The following is a 23,838-nucleotide window of genomic DNA, read 5'->3' on the forward strand; positions in this document are numbered from 1 at the left end:
CTTCATATGAAAGAATAAAACATTTTACACTGTTCCTATTTAAAACAGAAATATTAAATTAATGGAAAAGGTTAAGTAAATGTTTTTTTGTTTTTTTTTATCATGATTTTATGAGGAAACTTTTTGTGAGTTTGCTGATATTTCGCTCAAACGTCGTTTACAGTGTACTTAATTTCTCATTATATGATGTTAAAATGTTTGATTTGACACTGAAATCTTTCATATGGGAAATTTGTCAGTGAACTTAATGCAAAAAGTGACAGTTACTTGCCAGAAATGTCGGCCATCTTGGAAATGTCAGCCATCTTGAATTTTCAAGTGGCTCACGTAAACAGAACACCTAAGAAGGATTTGTGCCAGGTTGAGTACATTTGAAGGATTTCACTGAACCATGCAGTTATCAGCTGATGTCAGGAGATGCCTCAGAGTGAAACCGATCTGAGCAGGCAGTGGAGCCCCCTGCTGGATTAACACTGAACTTTAATTTCTGCTGCTCTTCAGTCAGTGTCAGAATAAATGAAAATAAAAAGTCTCAGATGAAGCAGAGTCTGTGCAACTTGGTGTCTGTATCTGATGGAAAAGAGGAAGAATAAAAACCCTGCTGGAATCTTTCTCCAGTTTTCCTTTTGCTTCAAGTTTCAGCCTCAAAAAACAAAAAACAGAAGAAGAGAAAATGAGAAACAGACCACGGAGAGAGAGAGGGAGGAGGAGGGGAGCTGGTCTGGGATCAGATGTCTGGACTCAGGAGGAGGAGGAGGAGGAGGAGGAGGAGTTGTGGTGTCGGTCTGCAGCTCAGATCAGATTTTCACACAAAAGCCTGAAGCTGCTGAGAGAGAGACGACCGACCGACCGACCGACCGACTGACTGACTGGCTGTCTGACTGTTTGTCTGTCTGACCATCTGTCTGTCTGACTGTTTTTCTGTGTGTTTTGACAAACTAAGCTGGCGTGAAGAGGATACTCTGCAGGAGAAGAAATCATGAAAAGTATGAAGTTGAAGGAAAAATGAAGGCAGTGTTGCAGGAGCAGCTGAGTCTGCACATTCTGGACTGAAGTGGTTCAGGAGTCCACAGAGAGGAAGAGTCCGCTTTAATGAGAGGGGATCAGATCCGGATCAGGTTTCATCTGGGAACAGTTATTTTTCAGTTTTCTCTGCGTCCTCGCTGCCACTGATCTGATCTGAGAGCAGTCCGAGCAACAGGAAACCTGAACCAGCTGAGCCGCAGAACAGATCTGGATCAGATCTGGAGGTGGTTTTTATTGTTGAATCGCATTAAGGGGATTCTTCAGACCATCTCTGTGGAGTCTCTGAGGTCAGCGAAATCCAGAGAGACGTGGAGACAGAGATGGAGAGGAGATTAGTGGAGTTTGGTTTTCTCAGAGAGTGAGAGAAGAAAGAGAGGGGAGAATGGGAGAGAGAGGGGGAGGATGAAGGAGGGGGGAGAGTCCACATGAAACCACCAGAGACGTGTTTCTAATGAAGAGTAGACTGTGGCCCACGATCTGCTCCTGGACCGGATCTGTGTGTGGTGATGGTCTCTCTGTCTGAACAAACAGGAAGTGACTGGTTCAAACTTTATTTCAGGCAGAGTCCTTCAGATTAAGAGTCTTGTTTTTCAGTCTGGGTGGATATGAACTGAAACAGTAAGTCAAACCTCAGGACCGACCTCACATCTGTGTACAGGTGTAGTTGTCGGCATGCAGCTGAACCGACCTCGCAGTGCCCTGCTCGGGTTCAGCCTCCCACCTCCTCCCCCCCCTCCTCCCCCTGCCTCGTTCTCCAGTCAGTTCAGCACCATGAGGTTCTCCTACCACCTGAGCTCCACACCACCAGCACACAACAGCAGCTCCACCTGCAGGACAGGTGAGTCACCAGTGAAACCCCTGTGTGTGTGTGTGTGTGTGTGTGTGTGTGTGTGTGTGTGTGTGTGTGTGTGTGTGTGTGTGTGTGTGTGTGTGTGTGTGTGTGTGTGTGTGTGTGTGTGTGACGGACGGACGGACGGACAAGGAGAGAGACTGAAATCACACAATATGTTTGTGTGATTTCAGTCTCTCTCCTTGTCCGTCTCATCTTGTGTTTTTGATGTGTCTTCACTCAAGAACAGAGACGTGTGCGGGTATATGATGTAGGAAAAACAGTTTGGTTTGTTTATGACACATTTCTGTTGTTTCTCATGTTAAAGATTCATAAAACTCGAAATGTCTGAAAACAGTGAAAAGTGAATTTCCTCAAGCACAACAACTTCAAATGTCTCATTTGGTCTAAAAACCAAAGAGACTCAGGAAACTCTACAATTAATAGAACCACAGTCTGGTTCTGATTCAGGTTCAACTTCTGGTTCAGGTCTTTGGGCCTTTGGAGGCTTTAATGTGTGAGAGTGAAAGTCAGAGACACAGTTCATTACATTAGACTCAATCTAATTATACCTAAAGCTCGCTCGCTCGCTCTCGCTCTCTCGCTCTCGCTCTCTCTCTCTCTCTCTCTCGCTCTCTCTGGTGAAGCTGAGGTCAGACAGGTCACATGATGTTTCCATCTTTAGCATCAATGGGTGAGAAAAAACTGTGTTAGTCAGTCATGTGATGCTGTTTTCAGAATAATCCAATGATATGAAAAGAATTGAATGATTTGAATGAATTAATGAATTTATGCAGAATCATAACTTCCTGTTTTTAAAGTGAGTGGCAGCAGGTCTAGTTTCTACCAGTAGTGTCTGATCCTGAGCACATCAGTTTTCTCTGTGTCTCTGTGCTTCAACATTTATTAAAATAGTTTTCACTGTATTTGGTTCATTCCTGTGTGAATACAGACACTTCCTGTGTGAGGAGCTAAGTGTATTAGTGTCATGTATATGTGGGTCCTTCACCCGCAGGTGAACTGAGACTGGTTCAGGTCCAAGTTCAGGTTGATACTGCAGCCTGATGACAGAAAATCAGTCAGTCAGTTGCTCACTCACTTGTTCATTTCTCGCTCGCTCACTCACTCACTCGCTCACTCATTCATTTATTTACTCGCTCGCTCACTTGCGCACTCACTTGTTAATTTCTTGCTCGTTCATCTTTAATTTACTTACTCGTTCATTTACTCGCTCGCTCGTTCATTTACTCGCTCGCTCACTCTTCTCAGATTAATCACTTTAAAAGAAGAACATTGTTTCTCTGTTTGATCATGTGACTCTCTTCATATGACCAATCCTTGTGTCTGTGTGTGTGTGTGTGTGTGTGTGTGTGTGTGTGTGTGTGTGTGTGTGTGTGTGTGTTTGTGTATGTTTATGAGGACCAGTTAGAGACCTTACAGAGTGAGGACATGTTGCCTGGTCCTCACACCTCCAAAGAGATGTTTGATTCAGATTTTAGGTAAAGGGTTTGGGGTTTAGTTGCCAGGTGACCAAACGAAACTTTACCATGATTAAAATCACAGATATCTGTGGTCTGAGAGAGAGAGAGAGAGAGAGAGAGAGAGCTCAGGTAATGTGTTCACAGCTGGGAGCAGGGGGACACACAGCTAGCCTGCTCAGTAAAAAAAGCTCAAAAACACACCAACCCCCACCTCGCCTTTGTAAAAGGAAGACCAGACTGGTGGATAGTGGTTTTGTGTAGTTTTCTAACTGAGCTCTGCAAACATCCACAGTCACTTTATACAGAGGCTCTGGACCAGGGACTCTGGGACCCTCCAGGACCCTGGGCCTGTATTCATTCGCCTGTTGAGTAAAGCTTTTTAATTAACATGTTATATCTCATTTGTTTGAAGGTCCATACTTTCTGCTTCTGCTGTGTTTTATTTGAAGAAAATATATTTGTGGTTTTAAGAACCAAAAACCATCTCAATGTAGTTTTACATCTCCTCTCTCGGGCTTCTCTATGGAGCTGTAGTAACAACAGGTCGGTGAGCCAATCAGAAGAGAGGTCTGAGCCTTGGAGTGAGCGCTTGGTGTTGTGCTGTTAATAAAGTTAAAACAACAAAGAAAGATTGGATGGTGGATCCAGGTGGGTGTGGCTTGGGGTGTGGCTGAGGGCAGTGACTGCTTTGTTGTGACATCACAAAGTTACAGAAGTTTGTTTTAAGGCTCAGTTTCTCAATACAGGCTGTGTGCATTTCTCTGTGCACTGAGCTCTTTGATAGTTTCACAGTATTAATACAGAACTTAGACCTGCTTTATAATCAAAAAAGAGATGGACATCTACCTTTATACTATGTGAATCAACACAAGTGTACAAACTACAGACTGTAACTATAGTATCGTCAGATGACAGTTGGTCACTGTGGATTGATACACTGCTTTTGGAGAAAGTAAAGACCTGGTCCCTGACTCTGGGTCTGGATAAGCTGAATGTGGAGCATAGCCATTAATAATGTTATTGGTTAGAGCTGGATGAGGATACAGCAGCTGTTATTAAACAGCATCAAGTGTCAGGTCAGATATTGACCACAAACACACACACCATGTGTGTGAAAGATATCACACATGAAAACGAAAATTATATTGTACATGTGAGATATGAAACATGTTCACAAACATGTTTGGTGAATTCACCTGGAGGTCAGTGAAATGTCCTGCAGCAGCCTCACTGTGGACGGTTCAAAAGTTATGACCCCCACAACCTCCAACCACCGCCATCCCCCAATCACCCCACCCCCGTCCTCCCAGCATGCCGTGCAGCAGGACATGTAGAGACTGATATGAGCAGATATGAATGAGGAGCTGAAGGTTAAAAATAGATGACAGATTCAGCTGCTGAACACGAAAGATAAACCAGTGTGTGTGTGTGTGTGTGTGTGTGTGTGTGAGCTGCAGACACCTCCCCCTGACACACTGACAGCACCAGTGCTGATTCTACTACATTCTCTACTGTTCCTCTTGTATTTTTCTGCTACATGTAAAATCAAACTGACCAGGATGTTTCAGTTCACATGATTAGTTCCACATATAAAAGTGTAACAGGTGTTATCACGTGGAAATACAATGTCAGATGTTCCACTTCACATATGAATCAGGTCTAAGGTTTTGAACTCATGTTGTCTTTTGCCACAGTGACATGAAAACGTCAAGTGATGGTGTCAGTTGATCTAATGTGTGAAGATGAAAACGTGGTCTTTAGCAGGCTGCATATAACTAATAACTAACAACTACATAGGTGGAAATATGATGAGGCAGCAGCTAGCAGCCGTGAGACGTTATTAAAGACACTTGTGGACGGAGGGATGACTCTTCCCTTGCTTTGAAAAGCAAACAAACACAATACACAGATGACTGCCTTCTTCTTATATATTTTTTTGTTGTTTTTTTTTTTTTTTTGACCGGAGAGGAGGATGTGACCTCTGCTGGACGTAGATCTGATGTCAATCTGATCTCAATGTAGAGCCACATATTAAAACCAGGTGTAAATTGAGTCTGATGTCGTCAGTTACAATTTCCATCGATGCTACTGTGCAGTGCTGTTCCTACTGTTTGCAGTGTTTCAAGTTTCGTGCTTCTGTTTCAACATTTTACTCGTTTCTACTGTTTCGACTGAAACCAGGAATATCCTGTGTTTTGAAACTGGATGGACCTCACATGTCTGCAGGTGACCCAAAGCCCAAACCTCAAAAAAACAAAATAGAACTAGTGATAAACAACTCTGTCAGGCGCTGCATAGAACTGTTAACATCCTCTCCCCCAGTTTTAGACCAGACCAACAGCTGAACTCTCTACAGACACATCAAGGCCGCACACACACACACACACACACATACACACACACACACACACACACTTACTCACTCTCCATTCATAGATGTCCTGGGGGAATGGACGAACAAGCTTTTCTCTCTTTAGGTCACTGGGTCGCTCACTGTTGCTGTGGGGGAGGGGAGTTGTGTGTGTTTGTGTATGTGTGTGTGTGTGTGTGTTTGTGTGAGGTCAGAGGTCAACCTGTAGTTTTATCTCCTCCCCTGCCAGATGATGACAGGCTGTGTTTGTTTTTCAGACTCATGAGGGAGGGGTGATTTTTTTTCTCCACAGAGAGGTGAAAGTCAAAGTTCAAAGTTTTCTGTTCCTCTGAACATGGTTTCATCCTGCAAACGGGTGGTGATGAAGGTGGTGATGAAGGTGGTGATGGCTAACATTAGTTACCAAGAGCTTCATCTATCATTGTGTTTACAATACAAGAAGTTATAATACATCCTCTGAGCAGCTACGTCTTCAGGACAGATTGGAGGCTACAGTGAGTCTGTGGCTGAGGCTAGCTGGTTAGCATGCTAACTTCAGTAGCAGAAACAGCGTTAACATCAGTGTAGTAAAGGACTGAAGTTTGATGCTGGACTCAACGTTTCTTCTAGACTGGTGAGTAAACAGCTGCTAATGCTAACATTAGCTATGTAGCAACAGCAAAAACTTACATAAAGCTCCTAAGTATCTCTCAGTTCAAAAACCTGGGGGTGTGTTTGTTTTGGTGATCTAGTTTGTGACCTTTTTCCTGGGGTATGTTTGTTTTATGTAACACTGACTGATATTGGTTTGTTTGATTCAAGCTTAGACATTGAAGACCTGGGGGTGTGTTTGTTTTGATCACCCTGTCTGTCTCTGTGCTCCACAGAGTCAGCAGCTCAATACAAGGGGTATGTTTGTTTTTTTTCATCTTGTAGTGACCCAGCTGTGGGGTGGAGTTACACCAACTTGGTGGAAGATATTTTTAGGTCCAGTGGGATGTCAGTAAAAGAGGGGTGCTTGTTTTTCTCCTTTGTTCAGCCTTTTTGGGTGATGAAACTCCCCTCAGGAGGGTTCACATTACCTCACCCACCACGCCGATGTCATAGACCAGATCACAAGGAGCTGCAAGGATCAACTATTTGGTCTAAACTGTGTGTGAATTAGAACAAACTGACCAATGCAACTTCACATTCTCTGAAGTTACACCTGAGACCTGTGTGTAAATAATCCCACAATCTGATCCTGGTTCTGAGTTTAACCCCGTGGTCCTGAATGGTCTTTGTGTAGTGACTGATGATGGATCCGAGTAGCTTAAATTAGTCCCCTCAGAAGGGGGTCTGGACTTCAATAGTTCAGAAATCCAACAGGAGGAGAACCACGGCTCCTTCATGTTGGCAGGATAGCACCTGATCAGGATCCTCCTGGACCCCAGAACCCACTGCAGCGACTGTATGTAAACACTAGGATTCTGCAGGAACCCTTTTGTCATAGACTCATGGTTCTTTCCTTCTCTATCACACCTGGTAGTGGGTGGGGCTTAACTCAGAGGCCCAGGTGAATTAGTGCACCTGTGAAAGACCCTGCACCTGTTGGCCGGTTGCTGAGAGATGTTCAACTGTTTGATGAAGGTAGTTTGGACAGGTGGCCCTCTGCTTCAGTCAGCTCCGCCGTCTTTCACAGGTGTAGGTGATCAGTTTCATAAACAGCCTCAAGACGAAGAATTGGTTACAGCTCTTTGAATTCACAGGTCTTATTTAATAGATTGGATTAGATTGTGTCAGAGTATTGGAGCAGAGATGTTATCAGTTCATGTTTGTGGAGATTCACATGATCATTGTGATGATATCGTTATCTACAGCAGGTTTATGATCAATCATATGGAAGTTTTCTCTGTGAACTCCTGTTTTACTGGAGGGCCCAATCCGGTCCAGGGGCTGCTCCTACCTTTGCTATAGACTGAGAGACCCGATATCTGACACTGAAGACTACATATGTGCATCATGATGGAAGACAGTTAAATCAGAATATAATAGACTCATGTTTACACAGTTATATTAACACAGCTCTGGCTGTGTTGGACTCAATCATGTGCCACCATGAACCATCAGAACCAACCTTCAGTCTCAGCTGCTGCGTTTCCAGGACATTTCAGGTCGACCTGAAGCTACAGAGTTCTCTCCAGGAAATGTCCTGGAAATTATTGAGACCCTTAAGATAAGGTGAGACCCAGAGACAGCCTGTCAGTCAGCTGGTGTCAATCAGCTGGTGTCAGTCAGCTGATGTCAGTGAGCAGGTTCACTATAAACTGATGTTCAAGGACAGAGACTCAGACAGGCTGTTCATATGAAACCATCAGGTTTCTGATCAGATTTACATTCACTGTCATCACTGCCCCCCCCCCACCCCTTCACTCTCTCTATCTTCTTAATTTGTTGTCAAGGAAACCAAAATGGAGGAGAGTCAGAGAGAGAGGATACACCAGCTCTATGTCTCTCTCTCTCTCTCTCTCTCTCTCTCTCTCTCTCTCTCTCTCGCGCGCTCTCTCTCGCTCTCTTGCTCTCTCGCTCTCTCCCCCTCCCTGCTGCCGCCCGCCGCTCACACACCGGGCAGCCCACTGAACCAAACCGAGCGGATCTAACCTACTTATCCATCCTGAAGCGGCAGCCTGTCGGTCTGCGGTCGGTCTGCAGTCGGTGTGTCGGTGTGTCTGTGGGTCCGAACCGTTCCGCTCCGGTCCGGTCCGTGCCTCTGTGTGTGCGTGTGTGTGTGCGTGTGTGTGTGTGCGCGTGTGTCTGTGTGTGTGGAGCTGACCCGGTTTCTTCTCCTGCTGTGGACCGGGAGAGCCGCTCTCTCCCCGCACCAACATTTTCTTTAATGACCGGATTTGTGTTTTGCTGCGCGATGTACATGGACAGAAGCAGTCTGACCAGGGGTGAGTCCACACTGTCACATACACGAATCTGCACCGCGCACACACACATACATGTAGCTGCTGATAACCGCTGCACGAGCGCGTGCACGCGTATGGCGGCGCGCACACAGCTGCAGCCTCATCACCACCACGAATGATTTTTATTTGAGTTATACAGAAATATCATAATCATAATGAAAATAATCTGATGATTTGGGGGGGGGGGGTGACAGCGCGCTCACACAGGCTGTCATGGACGCGCACACACTGACCGACATCTCGCCGCAGTGAATGTAGGCTAGTATGGCTGCATGATACTGCGTCTGCCAGATGTGAGGCTCTGATGCTGCTCCCAGATCAGCTGATCAATGTTCAATACGTTTTATTCCATCAACACACGAGCATCAGTCAGATTCTACACAGACAGGATCCAGACTGTGTGTGTGGGGGTGGGGTGGTGGGGGGTGTCCATTGATTTTAAACGTGGATCAACAGCAGGATGGAGGTGGTGTTAATAATTAGTGTGTGTTCTGTGTGTGCAGTGTTGGTTTGTTTCTGCAGACAGACGGACACACCCCCTCCACCATACACACACACACGCATGCACAAGCACGCACACATGCACACACACAAGCACACACATGCCCAAGCACGCACGCACGCACAAGCACGCACGCACACACACACACACACACACACAGGGAGCAGAAGCTCCTCATGTTAACCCTTAAAATGGTGGTGAAGGTGGAACCTGCAGGTGGAGCAGCTTAAGGTTCTGTTGTTGGTGGATCAGGGTCTGTTCAGACCTTTGCCTGGTGATAAAATGTGATATGTGTCTGATCTGGATCAGGAACTCCAGTGAACACAGGCAGTAATGCAGCAGAACAGCTGGCATGGGATCAGGTCTGATGGACCACACTAGAATCAGAACTCCCTCTATGACCACTGACTCCTAAACAATGTACAGCTGCTGAAATACAACTGCAGCCTCAAGCTAGTAAGACTTATTTACAGCACTGTTCATCATAGGGAAGATCATTACACTTAACACACATCAAACAACAGTGACACACAACACAGTGACACACAACCTGTAGTTTTCTAAGTGACAGTGTAAAGAACTTACAGAATCCCAACAATCACCACAAATCCACTTAGAACATGTATGATGATGACTAGAACCTCTTCAAGACCTGCTAGTATGGAACGTGGATTGGTCCAAAATGTCTATTTTGAGGCGTCCTTAAGGTGTTTGGACCATCAGTGCTTCCATGCTATTGGTTGGCGTCAACATACCCACCTCTTTTTGACAGAGGTGCTACGTCGTGCTGTATGTATACGTTGTGGTCATGTGTCAATAGCAATCATATGTCTTATATGCAACTGTGAAACAGGTAGTCCATTTGTGCGGAGGGGTATCAAGAATTAGGTCTAGTTAAAGCTCCTGACTGAATAAATTAAGCTTGTGAAAGACAAGCTTAGGCAATGCAACATTGTAATCAGTGAATTAAATAAAATTATTATTAATAATGTCTATTTTCTGTCGTCTTTAGACGTGCAAATTTGACATCTTACCGCGGATGTCAAAATATATGTTTTGGACCAATCCACGTTCCATATGCTTGAACTTCCTCTGTGACCTTAATTACCACAATACATGACCGTTACAACCTCCTAAATGATGATTAGAACCTGGAACCTCTTTAGTGACTACAAGAACCATCTAAAGAACAACTAGGACCACCTACAGACACCTAAAACCTCAGTGGCCATTGGAATCACTTTAAGTCCTCATAGAACCTCCTAAATAACCTCTAGAACCACCTGTGGATCCTCTGCAATGACTACTAGAACATCCCTAGGGACAACTAGAACCACATAAAGGACACAAAGAACCCATTCAATAACATCCTTAGAACCTAGAATGACCTAGAACTACCTCAGTGGCCAATGGAACCACTTAAAGTCCTCATAGAACCTCCTAAAAGACCTCTAAAGCCACCTAAAGGACCTGTAGAACCCATTCTAGAACCTCTAGAATCACATTAAGGACATGTAGAACCTTCTTGAGGATGAATGGAACCTTAATGACCCCCAGAACCAGTCAATTATCAATAGGACCACTTAAAGGACCACTAGAACCTCCTTAATGACCAGAACATCCTAAAGGATGACTTAACGATCTTTAGAACCTCATGTATTGTATATTGTGTATTAATGGACAGATGGGTGACAGGTGAAAGGTGGATTTTGTCCTGATGGTTGTGTGAGCTCAGCACACGGAGCTGGACCGTAGATCACAGATCTGTATTCTGGTGTTCTGCAGTAGTGAAGGTGCAGAGAGAATATTTTGATTTTCATGAAGCAAATGTTCTGTTCTGTTCAGCTGCAGCAGCTGGTGCTGACATCGTCAATACAACATGCATCACTGACAGACAGTACATCTGTGTGTGTGTGTGTGTGTGTGTGTGTGTGTGTGTGTGTGTGTGTGCTGCATCAGGCTGGATGTATTAAAGGAACAGTCCAACATTTCTTGTTCTCTGTCTCATTGTGCACCAACAGAGGTCCAGGATGTAGTTAGCTTAGCTTAGCCCAGAAACCAGAAGCAGGAGGAAACTGTAAACTGTTAGCTTAGCTCTAACACAAGAGAAGAAAAAACACCTTCCCAGACTTTAATGCCAGAAATATTGATCAGAATCTGTTTCAAGGAGAAAAATTATTTATGTCCTGGTGTGTTTGTGTGGGCGGAGCTAACTGACTGAAACAAAGACGCTGCAGACTGACCTAACTATCTACCAACATATGTTCCTACTGACTGATGTCCTGAACCAAACAGTGGACCTGTAAGTGAATAGCAGACATACACATGTATGTATGGGTAGTCTATACACACTGATGGGCGCACACGGGATCCTGTTCTAAGTTCTTTTAGTTCACCGTTGTCTGTAGTGAGCTCTACATCTCTACATTGGTTCTTAAGTCGTGTTATTGTACAGTGACAATGAATGGACTGTGCTTTTCTTACTGGTGGTGCTGGTGTCAGCGGTTCAGACGCAGGCACAGGTTCAGGCCTGCCCTGGCCACATTGATGAAGTCACAGATGTGGTCAGTTCCTGGATATCATACTGTGAGGACATTATTATTCCTGTAGTCTGACTCACTTGATGTAGGCTGTAGACATGAACCTGTCAGTGGGCGTCTAGTTCTCCTCTCTCTCCTCTTCCCCAGCCTGTTACTGTTTTCAAAATCCCCTTCCCTACAGGAAACACCAACAACCTCAGACCTGCAGCCTACTGTACACACTGAACATGGTGAGTTTTGATGAAGATCTGGATCCTGTGCAGTAACACAGTCAACGTACGTCTTGACTGTTTTTTGTGTTTTCTTTGAGGAGAATCAGCTGATTTAATGACAGAACTCACCTCCATGTGTCTAAATGTTCCACCAAGACAAGTTTCCCTGCAACACTATTTTGCAGGAGCACCGTCACTTCTTCCTACCAATCCACCACTGACCCACTGACCTTCATTTCTACGTACTGACTGACCCACTGACCAACTGACCAATGTACACATTTATAGATCAAACCACCTACCTACCAACTAATCTACCGTCTAACCTACCTACTACCTAACCTTCCAACTAAAATACCTACTGTACTACCTACTGACATACCTACCAACTAACTTACCTACTAACCTACCTACCAACCTACCTAATAACTAACCTACCTATTGCCCTACCTACCTACCTACCATCTAACCTACCTGCTAACTAACCTATTCACCAACCTACCAAAATAACTAACCTACCTACTAACTTACCTACTAACCTACCTACCTGATAACTAACCCATACTACCTACTAACCTACCTTCTGGCCTACCTACTGACCTACTATCTAACCTACCTACTGACCTACCCACCTACCAACCTACCTACCAATTAACCTACCAATTTACCTACCAACTAACCTACCTACTAAATAAACCATGCGCAAACTGGCTTACGGTCACACCCCGTCCAGCAGGACTGAATCAGGTTTTCCAAACTGGAAGCTATGACTTGTTGGTATTGGAAGAATTCTGGGTAATGTAGTGTGGTCGGTTGACTGGATCACTGACAACAGACAGCAGAATAACTGAAGGAAAGTCCACTCAATGTTCAATCAGACTGAGTCCATTGTTATTAATAGACTTCTATAAGAGGACTAACACACACACACAGTGCTGTTTCCATCACTTGTGGGGACATTACATTGACTTACACTCATTTCCTTGAGACTCATTTACATTATGAGAACTGTATGAACTTCATGAGTTACACACACATTTACATTTATCCTGTAAAAAACAGCCCACAGTTCATTTGTGCAGCTGTTATTATATTATTATATTATATTATGCTTTTATTACATTATTATGACCCATAGTAACGTTGTATTGTTGGGCGACCTCTAGTGGCTGTTGTTATTATGACAGGAGCAAAGGAGGAAATCAGGTAACAGAGTCCAAGTCCGGAGGAGGTGGACTGACACAGAAGACTGGAAACTGATAGGAAGTGTTGTTTGTTTCATCCACCTAAACCGTGTGTTTCTTATTGTTACCATGATGATGAACGTCTGGTACACCTGCTGCTTGTACTCTCCTCTGAGTCGTGTCCGAGGGTTGGGACGAATGACCTATGCGGTTGTTTAGTTTGGAGGACTTGAGCTGCATCGACCAATCAGATCAGCAGAGTCCTCTTAGGTTGTATCCTTTGATGCTGAGGTCAGAGGTCAGAGGGTTTGACAGGGAAGATGAAGGTCTGCAGTGAGAACAGCCTGACAGATGTAACTGAAACCAACAGAGCATCCGATGGTCCTGACTAGTAAAATGCAGCCAGTCAGTGTGATGAATAATCAATAAGTTTATCCACAGCTGATGTAGCTGCAGTATTGATCATCTGACCGGTTTCTGATCCTCCATGAATAATTCATCAGCCTGAGAGGAGAAAGAAAACAGCGACTCAGCAGAAAACAGAAAATCAGCCTGTGTCCTGGAGGACTGATGACCTTGAGGACTGATGACCTGTTGTTGGATTTTGATGATGATGATGATGGTCATGATTTAACCAGGTTGTATTTAGTTCAGAGTAGAGTTTGACTACAGCACAGTGTTCACAGGTACATGGTGCTTAGGAAGGTCATGAAATGCGGACTGAATGTTTGTGTGATTATGGTTAATTAGACGATGATGATGATGATGATGATGATGATAACTTGGCTCTGATGCCTGAGTCACTCACTGGCCTGGAGCCAAAGCCTCATAGGAGCTGTAGTACAGTAGCTGTGTCACATAACAGAGAGTTTCACATAACTGTGGTCTTGATGTTTCAGGTTTATTTTGAATTTGATATTGTTGTTTTAAATTATTCCTTTTAGCCAACCAGCTGCCAGGAAGCACCAAGGTTCAGCCAATGAGCTGCAGCCGTCAACAGACCACAAACGTCTCTGTCAGCACCAACAACCAGACGTCATATGGAAGCTATTACTGTGTGTGTGTGTGTGTGTGTGTGTGTGTGTGTGTGTGTGTGTGTGTGTGTGTGTGTGTGTGTGTGTAGGCTGTTTTTACAATCAGCTGATTTCATCCACAGACTGTCTCAGTTCAGCTGAATGAAGCTGTGAAGATAAAACTGCTGAGTCATGGACATCAGACTTCTTCAAACTTTATTGATAATCCTGATTAGAACACACACACACACACACACACACACACATACCTTACTCTAACTATAACCATCACAACTAAACCAACCTCTATCCTTAACCTCGACCTAACACTAACCTAAACCTGAACCAGAACATGAGTCTAACCTGAACCCTGAAACCACATCTGTCTGAAACAGGTATTTCTTAGTCTACTTGTGCTTGAACAAAGTTTTCACAGTCACTGTTTTAATTCGACTCCTGCTTAAATCAGATGTAGGATGTGAGTGAGATGGGTGAGGTGTGACAGGTGAGGTCTGAGGTGCGTAAGGTGACAGATGAGGTGTGACAGGTGAGTTGTGTGAGGTGACCTGACAGAGGTGTGTCATTCCCACGTTGTTCAGGTTGTACTGAAATTCTATTTCTGGTCTGAAGTGAATTGTATTTCAGTCTGGATCTGGACCCTCCCTATTGAGTTTGTGAGATTAACTTTTTGCCTAGTCAAATAGGACAAGAGGCTTTTATTATGGCAGTGTGTGGCTGTGGCCTTTCTCCTGTATCATCATCATTTTGACCCCCTCCCCCCAGGTCCCTCCTCCTCCTCCAGTCCCAGCTTGCTGACTAAGAGTCTCTCTCTGGAGCCGTCCTGCTCTCCGTGCGGCCACCAGGGGGTGCTGGATGCTGACACTCCCCAGCAGCCGAGCTCCGACCCGGGGCCCAGCTTCTCCTCCTCAGGCCCCGCCTCCCTGGAGGGAGGGGCGGGGTTAACGGAGCGCCGAGGGTCTGCTATTGGGCTGCTGCTGGTCAATGACACAGGGCCGCCGGAGCTGCCAGCTACCACAATAGCACCACTGAGCAAGAGCCGACCGCCGCTGCCGGGGCCCAAACCTCAGGGTAAACTTCATTTTAAATATTTATTTTTCTTTATTTAAAGATCAAAGACATTCATGATATCACTAACTGACTTGTGACCCCGCCCTCCACAGTTCCCCCAAAGCCCCCCCACCTCCAGCAGCAGGCAGGGGTGTCAAGGCCACGCCCCAGGGCTCCAGAGAAGCCCCTCCCTCCGCCCCCACCTTGTAGACCCCTCCCAGCGGACCCCCGAGGGGGCCGGACTCTGCCAACCCGTGCCGATGGCACTGCTTCCCCGACCTGTGTCCTGTCACTCATCGAGAAGTTTGAGCGGTGAGTTCTGACTGGTCAGAGGAGGTGTGATGTCATCATTTAAGATTTTAATGAGATTTTACTTAGTGTTTATTGTGTTTATTGTGTGTCTGCAGCGAGCAGATCATCGTGGTTCCTGACATCACTGGGGGGGCTCTCTGTCCCCGCTTAACTGACCCCCCCTCCTCCCTCTCCTCCTCTCGACCTTCATCACCACCATCATCATCATCCCCTGCCCCTCCCCCATATGATGAGGAGCTGCCCTCTGAGGTCAAAGATCACGATGAAATCACAGAGGGGGTTGAGGAAGAGGAAGGAAAACTACATAATGATGAAGATGATGAAGATGATGATGATGATGATGAAGAGCTGGTGGCGGCATGTCGTGACGACCTCCATCAGAAGCGTCTGTCCATGGAGTCGGGTTACAGCGCCTCAGAGAAACACCTGGAGGATGATGTGGTTGCCGTGGAAATGAGGGAGCAACAGCAGCAGCAGCCGCTCGACCAATCAGAGCTCCCCTCGGAGCGTCTGTCCCTCCCCTCGTCACAGACTGACGGGAAGCTGGCCAATCGGGACAGCGGGATTGACAGCATCAGCTCTCCGTCACACAGCGAGGAGCTCTGCTTCGCAGGTGTGGATGACGGGGTCGTGGCTTATCCCTGCAGCCCCGCCCTCCTGCCCCGCCTCTCCAGCTCGTCCTCGTACGCGGGGGAGGGAGGGGAGGGGGAAGGAGAGGGGGAGGTGAGAGGAGCGGCGAGGAGGAGGAGGGAATTCTCTGAGGAGGGAGACAGTGACCTGGAGGAGGAGGAGGCTGAGCTAACTCTGGTGCTGCCACCCCCCAAGACAGACAGGCAGGATTCTGCTGAGGTGAGTCAAAGTCTCTGTTTTCTGTGATGTTGGGTTCGTGCAGATGTTTGACGCCGTGTCTCCATCCAGATGTCGGTGCAGCAGAGGGTCTTCAACATCGCCAACGAGCTGCTGCACACAGAGACTGCCTATGTCTCCAAGCTCCACCTCCTGGACCAGGTGAGTCACCTGCCCTGAACATGGACCACCTCTTCTTCTGTCACACTGCTGAGTGTGTCACTGTTGCCATGGAAACCTCACAGTATTTACTGGTGTTAACAGTTTCAGCTGTGGAGTCGTTCTGAGTCTCAGTCTCGGGGTCCTACTCCTGCAGGAGGGTGGGGGTCTTTACAGGTGTAGGAGGGTGGGGATCTTTACAGGTGTAGGAGGATGGGGGTCTTTACAGGTGTAGGTGGGTGGGGGTCTTTACAGGTGTAGGAGGGTGGGGGTCTTTACAGGTGTAGGAGGATGGGGGTCTACAGGTCTGAGTCCAGGGCCCAGAGTCTGATCATCTGTCCTCAGCTGCTGGTTTTTGATCTCTTAAATCCATGTTCAGTTTGTCACTGCAGAACCAGAACCTTAATTCTGAGTCCTGGACCAGTCTCTAAACCGGCCCCTGCTCTGCTCCTGCAGGTCTTCTGTGCCAGACTCCTGGAGGAGTCCCGGTCTCGCTCCTCTTTCCCCTGTGATGTGGTTCAGGGAATATTCTCCAACATCTGCTCCATCTACTGCTTCCACCAGCAGTTCCTGCTGCCAGCGCTGCAGAAGCGGATGGAGGAGTGGTGAGAATGAGTTTCCTGGTCCTGGTCCTGGTCCTGGTCCTCCTCAGGACTTGCTCTGACTCTGATCCTCCTTTGTCTGCAGGGATTTGAACCCACGAATTGGGGACATCCTGCAGAAGCTGGCTCCCTTCCTGAAGATGTACGGAGAGTATGTGAAGAACTTCGACCGAGCCATGGAACTGGTTAACACCTGGATGGAGAGATCAGCTCAGTTCAAGGCCATCATCCAGGAGATCCAGGTCCAGATCTCTGCTGCTCCTCAGTATGATGAGGGTCATGTGGTTGTTTAGTCAGTTTAGATCTGATCATTTGTGTGTGTGTCTGTTTGTGCAGAGGGAGGAGCGTTGTGGTAACCTGACTCTGCAGCACCACATGTTGGAGCCGGTTCAGAGGATCCCACGCTACGAGCTGCTGCTCAAAGACTATCTCCACCGGCTGCCAGAGGACGCCCCAGACTACAGGGACGCCCAGAGTACGACAGACAAACACACCCAACATAAGTGCACTGACAGACTGACATTCACTTCCTCTGCTAGCTTTAACAGTTCATGTGTAGACTCTCACAGTCAGATGAGGTTCTTAAGGAACATCCAACATGAGCCCTGGTTCTTCTCAGAACCAGAACCTTGAAGAACCAGTGATTTAAGATCAGAGTTTTTAAACTTATCAAAGCACCAGTAGGATGACTGTAGATCAAACCTCTGTGACAAAGATCGAAATCCTGGTCGTCAGACAGATCAGGGTTGAGGACCAGGGTTTCTTCTCAGTGACCTTCAGACCTGTTAGTGCTGAGTGGGAGCTGCTGCAGCTGAACCGGATCTGTTCTATGGTTTGTTTAGAGTTTGTTACTGACCTCACATCCTGATCTGCTGTCCCCCTCTGGTCAGGGGATTAACTGCTGGCTGCAGTTTCAGGTTTTCCAGTGACTGTGACATGATTCTGTCTTTGAGACTCAGTAAGTTTGGACTCTATAGGTCACATGGTCATGAAGTTTGTGCTGCATACAGATGGTCCACAGGGACCCTCGTGAACATGGGCAGATGACAACTTATGAACACTTGTGTCCCCTGCTCTCTGCCTCACCTGCTGAATGCTGCAGGTCTGTGGTCTACCTGCAGGTCTGTGGTCTGTCTGCAGTTTTGTGGTGTGTCTGAGTAAACCACCTGCTGGACCATCTTCTGCTGGATCTGAATGTTTTGGTTCAGATGAAGAGACTGGCTCTCTCTGTAAACACTGTCTTCTTCTTCTCTGCAGAGTCTCTGGAGCTGATCGCTACAGCAGCAGAACACTCCAATGCTGCCATCAGGAAGATGGTAACACACACACACACACACACACACACACACACACACACACACACACACACACAGATCAGTGTGACTCAGATGAAACTCTGTCATTAACTGTCACTTCATCTTTAATTGAACTGCTCTGATTACACTCATTAACTCAACTGCTGCTTCATGTGTGTTTGATTCAGCTCCATCACGTTTCCTACGTTAAGGTTCCACAGAAACTCCTCAGGAACAGAATCAATATCTGATGTTTTTGATTTGTTGATCGATTGATTTTTTCTTTCAGTTATTTTTTCCCCTGGTCCTGATTGCCAGGTCTTTAGCTCAAACCTCAGAAACTCGTGGTAACCAGGTGAGCTGGACAGGAAGTCACTGTCACCCACCACCTGGTTACAGACCCAGGAAACTGAACCTCAGGTTCTCTTCCAGGGACTGAGACCCACATCTCTCCTGGGCATCCTCCCCCGAGAGAAGAATCAGACCTCTGCATGGGGACCTGATTTCTCTGTAGGACCTGAGCCCCAGGTCTGTCTCGGTGTACTGAACCCCAGGTCTCTTCTGGGGAACTGCAGTCTAATTCTGTCTTTGAGAAAAAGACCAGTAATATATCAGGAAAATATTGATATTATAATTGTGTTAAGTGGTCCTGGGGGTACAAGTTGCAGTAGACCACAGACTGCCCCAGTGCTTGGTGATCTGACTGTTCTCTAGGCTTAGGGCAGAAATCTGGACTTGTGAAGTCCAGGCTGAGTGAGTCCACTTCGCCCCAGCAGGATGTGTGTCGTCTCTAATTAACTCAGTGATTAGAGGAGAGCTGCAGCTCAAGTGTCAGCTCAGTCTCACAGACTCTCAGTGGTTTGTCCTGGCAGACACTCAATCCAGGACTCTGTGGCTCCAGCTCCCCACCCCCCACCCCCCACCGTGGTTTGTGCTGGTCTGTCCGAAGGAGTGGACGTCTGTTACAGCATTTATCAGCATTTGCTTTTTTTAAAATTTATTTTCTATCCTTCACATTTTCTTATCAGCAAATTAAAAATGCACACAGACACATGAGTCTCCGTGGTAATGACATCATCACATACCCATAGGTGTTGCGGCTCTGTCTGACTCTACCTGTGTCTCTGTCTCTGTCAGGAGCGAATGAGGAAGTTGTTGAAGGTGTACGAGTTGCTGGGAGGAGAAGAAGACATTGTTAACCCCACTAACGAGCTCATTAAAGAAGGACACATCCTCAAACTGTCCAATAAGAACGGGACCACGCAGGACAGATACCTCATACTGGTATCTACTGTCCTCCACTCTGTCCACCTCTGTTCTACTGTCTTCCACTCTGTCCACCTCTGTTCTACTGTCTGTCCTCTTTTGACCTGGTGCAGTGACATCGTCTCTCTCTCTGCAGTTTAATGACAGGTTGCTGTATTGCGTCCCCAAGCTGCGTCTGATTGGTCAGAAATACGGCGTCCGCGCTCGCATCGACGTGGATGGCATGGAGGTAAGAAACAGAGGGCTGTCCTCTGTCTTCTGTCCCCTGTCCTCTGATATCTGACCTCTGTCCTCTGTCCTCTGTGCTCTGACCTCTGACCTCTGTCCTCCAGCTGAAGGAGACCAGCAGTGTTGCAGTCCCCAGGACATTCCTGGTGTGTGGAAAGCAGAGGTCCCTGGAGCTACAGGCCAGGTACAGACACACACCTTACTCCAGCAGTGAGGTGCATGTTACTGGGAACCAGTCGGCCCAGAGCTATGTTGTCTTCTGACTGGTTTCCTGTCTATGTCTCTGCAGGACGGAGGATGAGAAGAAAGACTGGATCCAGGTAGACACACTGTCCTGGTTTCTGCCGACCTTGCCTCAGTGATGTACAGGTGTACAGGACCCTCTGACATCACTGCTGGGCGTGGTCACATGAACAGTCTGGTGTTCAGTTACTCTGATGACAGTGACACTCACAACTTCCTGAGCAAATGTTTAAATTAAAATCAATGCAGGATCTCACCTTTAAGGCTTTTGTTGTGAAACATCTACAGGAAGTTTTGACCTTCACTGACAGCAGCTTAACATCACCTGGTTTTCATGTGACTCTGATATGTATATGAATGAATTGGAGAATTATCAGTATTGTATTTATATCTGTGTGTGTGTGTGTGTGTGTGTGCGTTTACGTTTGCGCGTTTGTTCAGGCCATCCAGGCAACTATTCAGAGACATGAGCAAACCGTGGAGAGCTTCAGACATCTGAATTGTTCTCTACGAGATGATGAGTCCACACCACCTCACTCCCCGGTAACACACACACACACACACACACACACAGTCTACACAGTGTATTATAATCAGATAGAACAGCACTTGCAGACCTGAAAACATTTTCCACACTGATCTTCAGTATACACAGAACATCTGTCCAGCTGTTGACAGGACAGCTGTCCAGCTGTTTACAGAACACCTGTCTCCCCCAGAGCTGTGTGGAGCTTGGGAAGCGTGCGCCGACTCCGATCAGAGAGAAGGAGGTGACTCTGTGTATGAAGTGTCAGGAGCCGTTCAACTCCATCACCAAGAGACGGCACCACTGTAAAGCCTGTGGACACGTAGGTCCATCATCACACATCTGTATTATATCATTTAAACATCTGTACCTGCAGACACCTTCACTGATCGTCTGTGTTGAACCCAGGTGGTTTGCGGTAAATGTTCGGAGTTCCGTGCTCGTCTGTCGTACGACAACAACCGCACTAACCGTGTTTGTGTGGACTGCTATGCCACACTGGTGGGAGTGCTGCCCTCGCCCGCCACGCTGACCAGCAGCACCCAGAGGAGGCGATCCATCCTGGAGGTTAGTGTAGCATCACTGTGATATCACTGTGACATCACTGTGAACTGTGTGTGCTGATATTTTAATATTTCTAAAAGACTTCTCAGTTGAGTTTTGAAGAAAGCTGATATGTCTCCATTTGACTCTTGTTGCCATAGAAACAGGCCTCGCTGGCAGCAGAGAACAGCGTGATTTGTAGTTTTCTTCACCACATGGAGAAAGGAGGGGGGCGGGGCTGGCAGAAGGCATGGTTTGTCATCCCTGAAAATGAGCCGCTGGTGCTCTACATCTATGGAGCTCCACAGGTATGTTAGTCACTCAGTCACAAATACACAATCCTCCCACTGGTCTGTGGCCATGCTATAATACCCATGATGCACCCTGAAGCGCCCATGTGTAGAACGCAGATGAACTGTTTCTGTTACTCCACCAGGACGTGAAGGCGCAACGCAGCATCCCTCTGATTGGCTTCGAAGTCTCTCTACCTGAGTCATGTGACCGCCTGGAGAGACGCCACGCCTTCAAGATCTCCCAGAGTCACCTGACCCTGTACTTCAGCGCTGAGGGGGAGGAGCTACAGCGGCGATGGATGGATGTCCTGTTGAGGGCCGGGAGGGGGGAAGAGTTTCAGGTCCACCGGCCAATTGTGGAGAGTCTGGAGGAGGAGGGGGAGGAGCTAGCAGCTGCAGCGGACTGCGAGAACACGTGATTCTATTGGATGAGGAACAATGACGATGATGAAGGCAGGGTCTTTAGAAGAAGATCAGTCGCTATTGGAAACCAGTACAAAACCAGTGCATACAGTCGTAGCTGAAATATACTTTAAACACACACACACACACACACACACACACACACACACACACACACACACACACACTCTGCGCTCTCTGTATATTTAAAGTGGTTCGTCTGCATGATTTCTCCTTGCTGTCAACACAAGATGGCGTCTCTCTCTCTTGATTCACCTGTGTTTCACCTGTGAGGTGAGGTGGGCGGAGCCTCTGGTCACACATTTACCTTGTCGTCATTGTAAATTCTCACAGTAAGCTTTCAATGATAACCTCAGAACTCAAACAGCAGTCTCCTGGATTTCTCCCCTCAGTTTCATCTGTGGAAGGTCTCTAAACACTACAGTACCCATGAGCCCCGGCTGCATTTGCTATGGAAACGCCCCCACCCAGAGCTGTGACAGAGTTGTATCATATTGAGAAAACTGACCCAAAATCCCATGTGAACTTTTGAAATGAGTAACTATATCCAGTTAGTTCATCCCGCCCTCAGCTGCATGGCAACAAGAGTCTGAAGCTCATTCATTGGTCCATTCTTGTGATGCAGTCAACCATAAAATCAGCTTCTGTGTCTGTAGTTATGGGCCCAGTCACCACATGTCTACTGATGGACCACTGCAGCTCCTCAGCTTCTTCTTCTTCTGTGGTGTTCATTTATATTTTAGTCTCTAACTCACTTTTTATCAACCACAGTTATTGTAAGTTCAGTGATTTAATGTGCGTTTCTCCAGAGTCACAAAGGTCAAAGGTCAGTTCACTCTTTATCACTGTATGTTCAAAAGCTTCAGGAGACAAATTCAAACTCACAGTCTAAACCCTGACATCAGGTCCAGTCCTCAGTCTGTTTCCAGCTCTCACTGTCCTGAGTCCCTGAGCATCCACACAACCTGCTCATTTATCTGAGAATATGGACAATAAACCAAGACCACCACCTGCAATGAGAGAATGAGCTACGGAGGCTGGTGGATCTGCAGCAACAGGGTGGGACCCCACCTGGACCCAGACTGAAGATAATCCAGCCCGGCTCCCTGAATCACGTTCATACCGCCCAATTTTAGAGCTGGAGGTAGTCTTACCACTGCTGGATGTATTAATGTGATTTGTCTCAATGGCTGATCAGGGTGCTGCAACAAAAAACAACAGACCTCCATTAAACAAACTGTAGGCGACTCCAGCTGCAACAAGCTCTGTCATCACTGTGTGTTTGAATCCAGGGTCTGTAGGACAGAATAGATATTAGGCTTTTGCTTTAGTTTCGGCTGTGGGGGTCTGGGTGGTGGGTGCATATTCAGTTCATCAGACCTTCATGCAGCTGACCAGAGTCCAGATCCTGCACAACCTCTGTCCACCATGAACCAGACTGTAGCACACAGTCTGTGAAGAGTAACATTGATGTAATGTGAGGTTTCACAGAATCACCTGATATGATCGTTGTCTGGAGATGGGGGCTGATCCTGACCCAATCTGACTCAGGTCCATCAGTAGCACCTGAGCCCATGAAGACCACGACGACCATAAAGACCATAAAGACCATAAAGACCATAAAGACCATGAAGACCTCTACTGTGTGTTTACTTCGTCTCTCAATGAAAACGTGTGGAATGGATTAACAAGCACATACAGGCATATGGAGCCCCCCCCCCCACCTTGGTTCAGTCCCATTGAGAGCTGAGGAGTCGACCCTCAGCCTGCCATGATGCAGCTGGTGTTGTCACCTCAGACGATCAGATTAGAGGAGGTTCTTCTTCTCTGTTTTTAAAGACTAAAGTTGAGCTGGTTTCCAACAGGAAGTGGATCTAAACTGTCAGACTGTTGACACAACAGATGACACGCTGTCAGAGTTTTAAAAGAAGAAGAAGACTACTCCG

General features: G+C 46.7%; 1 protein-coding gene across 1 annotated transcript; it reads left to right on the forward strand.

The window, feature by feature from the left end:
* The first annotated feature begins 1,698 nt into the window (after nucleotides 1-1,698).
* On the forward strand, nucleotides 1,699-21,888 carry fgd1 (FYVE, RhoGEF and PH domain containing 1). Its single transcript, XM_022763898.1, has 20 exons — nucleotides 1,699-1,864; nucleotides 14,872-15,177; nucleotides 15,270-15,468; nucleotides 15,564-15,906; nucleotides 15,940-16,191; nucleotides 16,231-16,317; nucleotides 16,387-16,476; nucleotides 16,930-17,078; nucleotides 17,161-17,317; nucleotides 17,412-17,550; nucleotides 18,333-18,391; nucleotides 19,508-19,654; nucleotides 19,773-19,865; nucleotides 19,969-20,048; nucleotides 20,154-20,184; nucleotides 20,549-20,650; nucleotides 20,827-20,955; nucleotides 21,042-21,200; nucleotides 21,338-21,484; nucleotides 21,613-21,888. Exons 1-20 carry the CDS (start codon nucleotides 1,699-1,701, stop codon nucleotides 21,886-21,888), a joined length of 3,111 nt encoding a protein of 1,036 aa, XP_022619619.1.
* The last annotated feature ends 1,950 nt before the right edge of the window (nucleotides 21,889-23,838 follow it).

Source organism: Seriola dumerili, unplaced genomic scaffold (genome assembly GCF_002260705.1).
Source record: "Seriola dumerili isolate Sdu_G_001 unplaced genomic scaffold, Sdu_1.0 BDQW01000493.1, whole genome shotgun sequence".
In the NCBI taxonomy this organism is placed as follows: domain Eukaryota; kingdom Metazoa; phylum Chordata; class Actinopteri; order Carangiformes; family Carangidae; genus Seriola; species Seriola dumerili.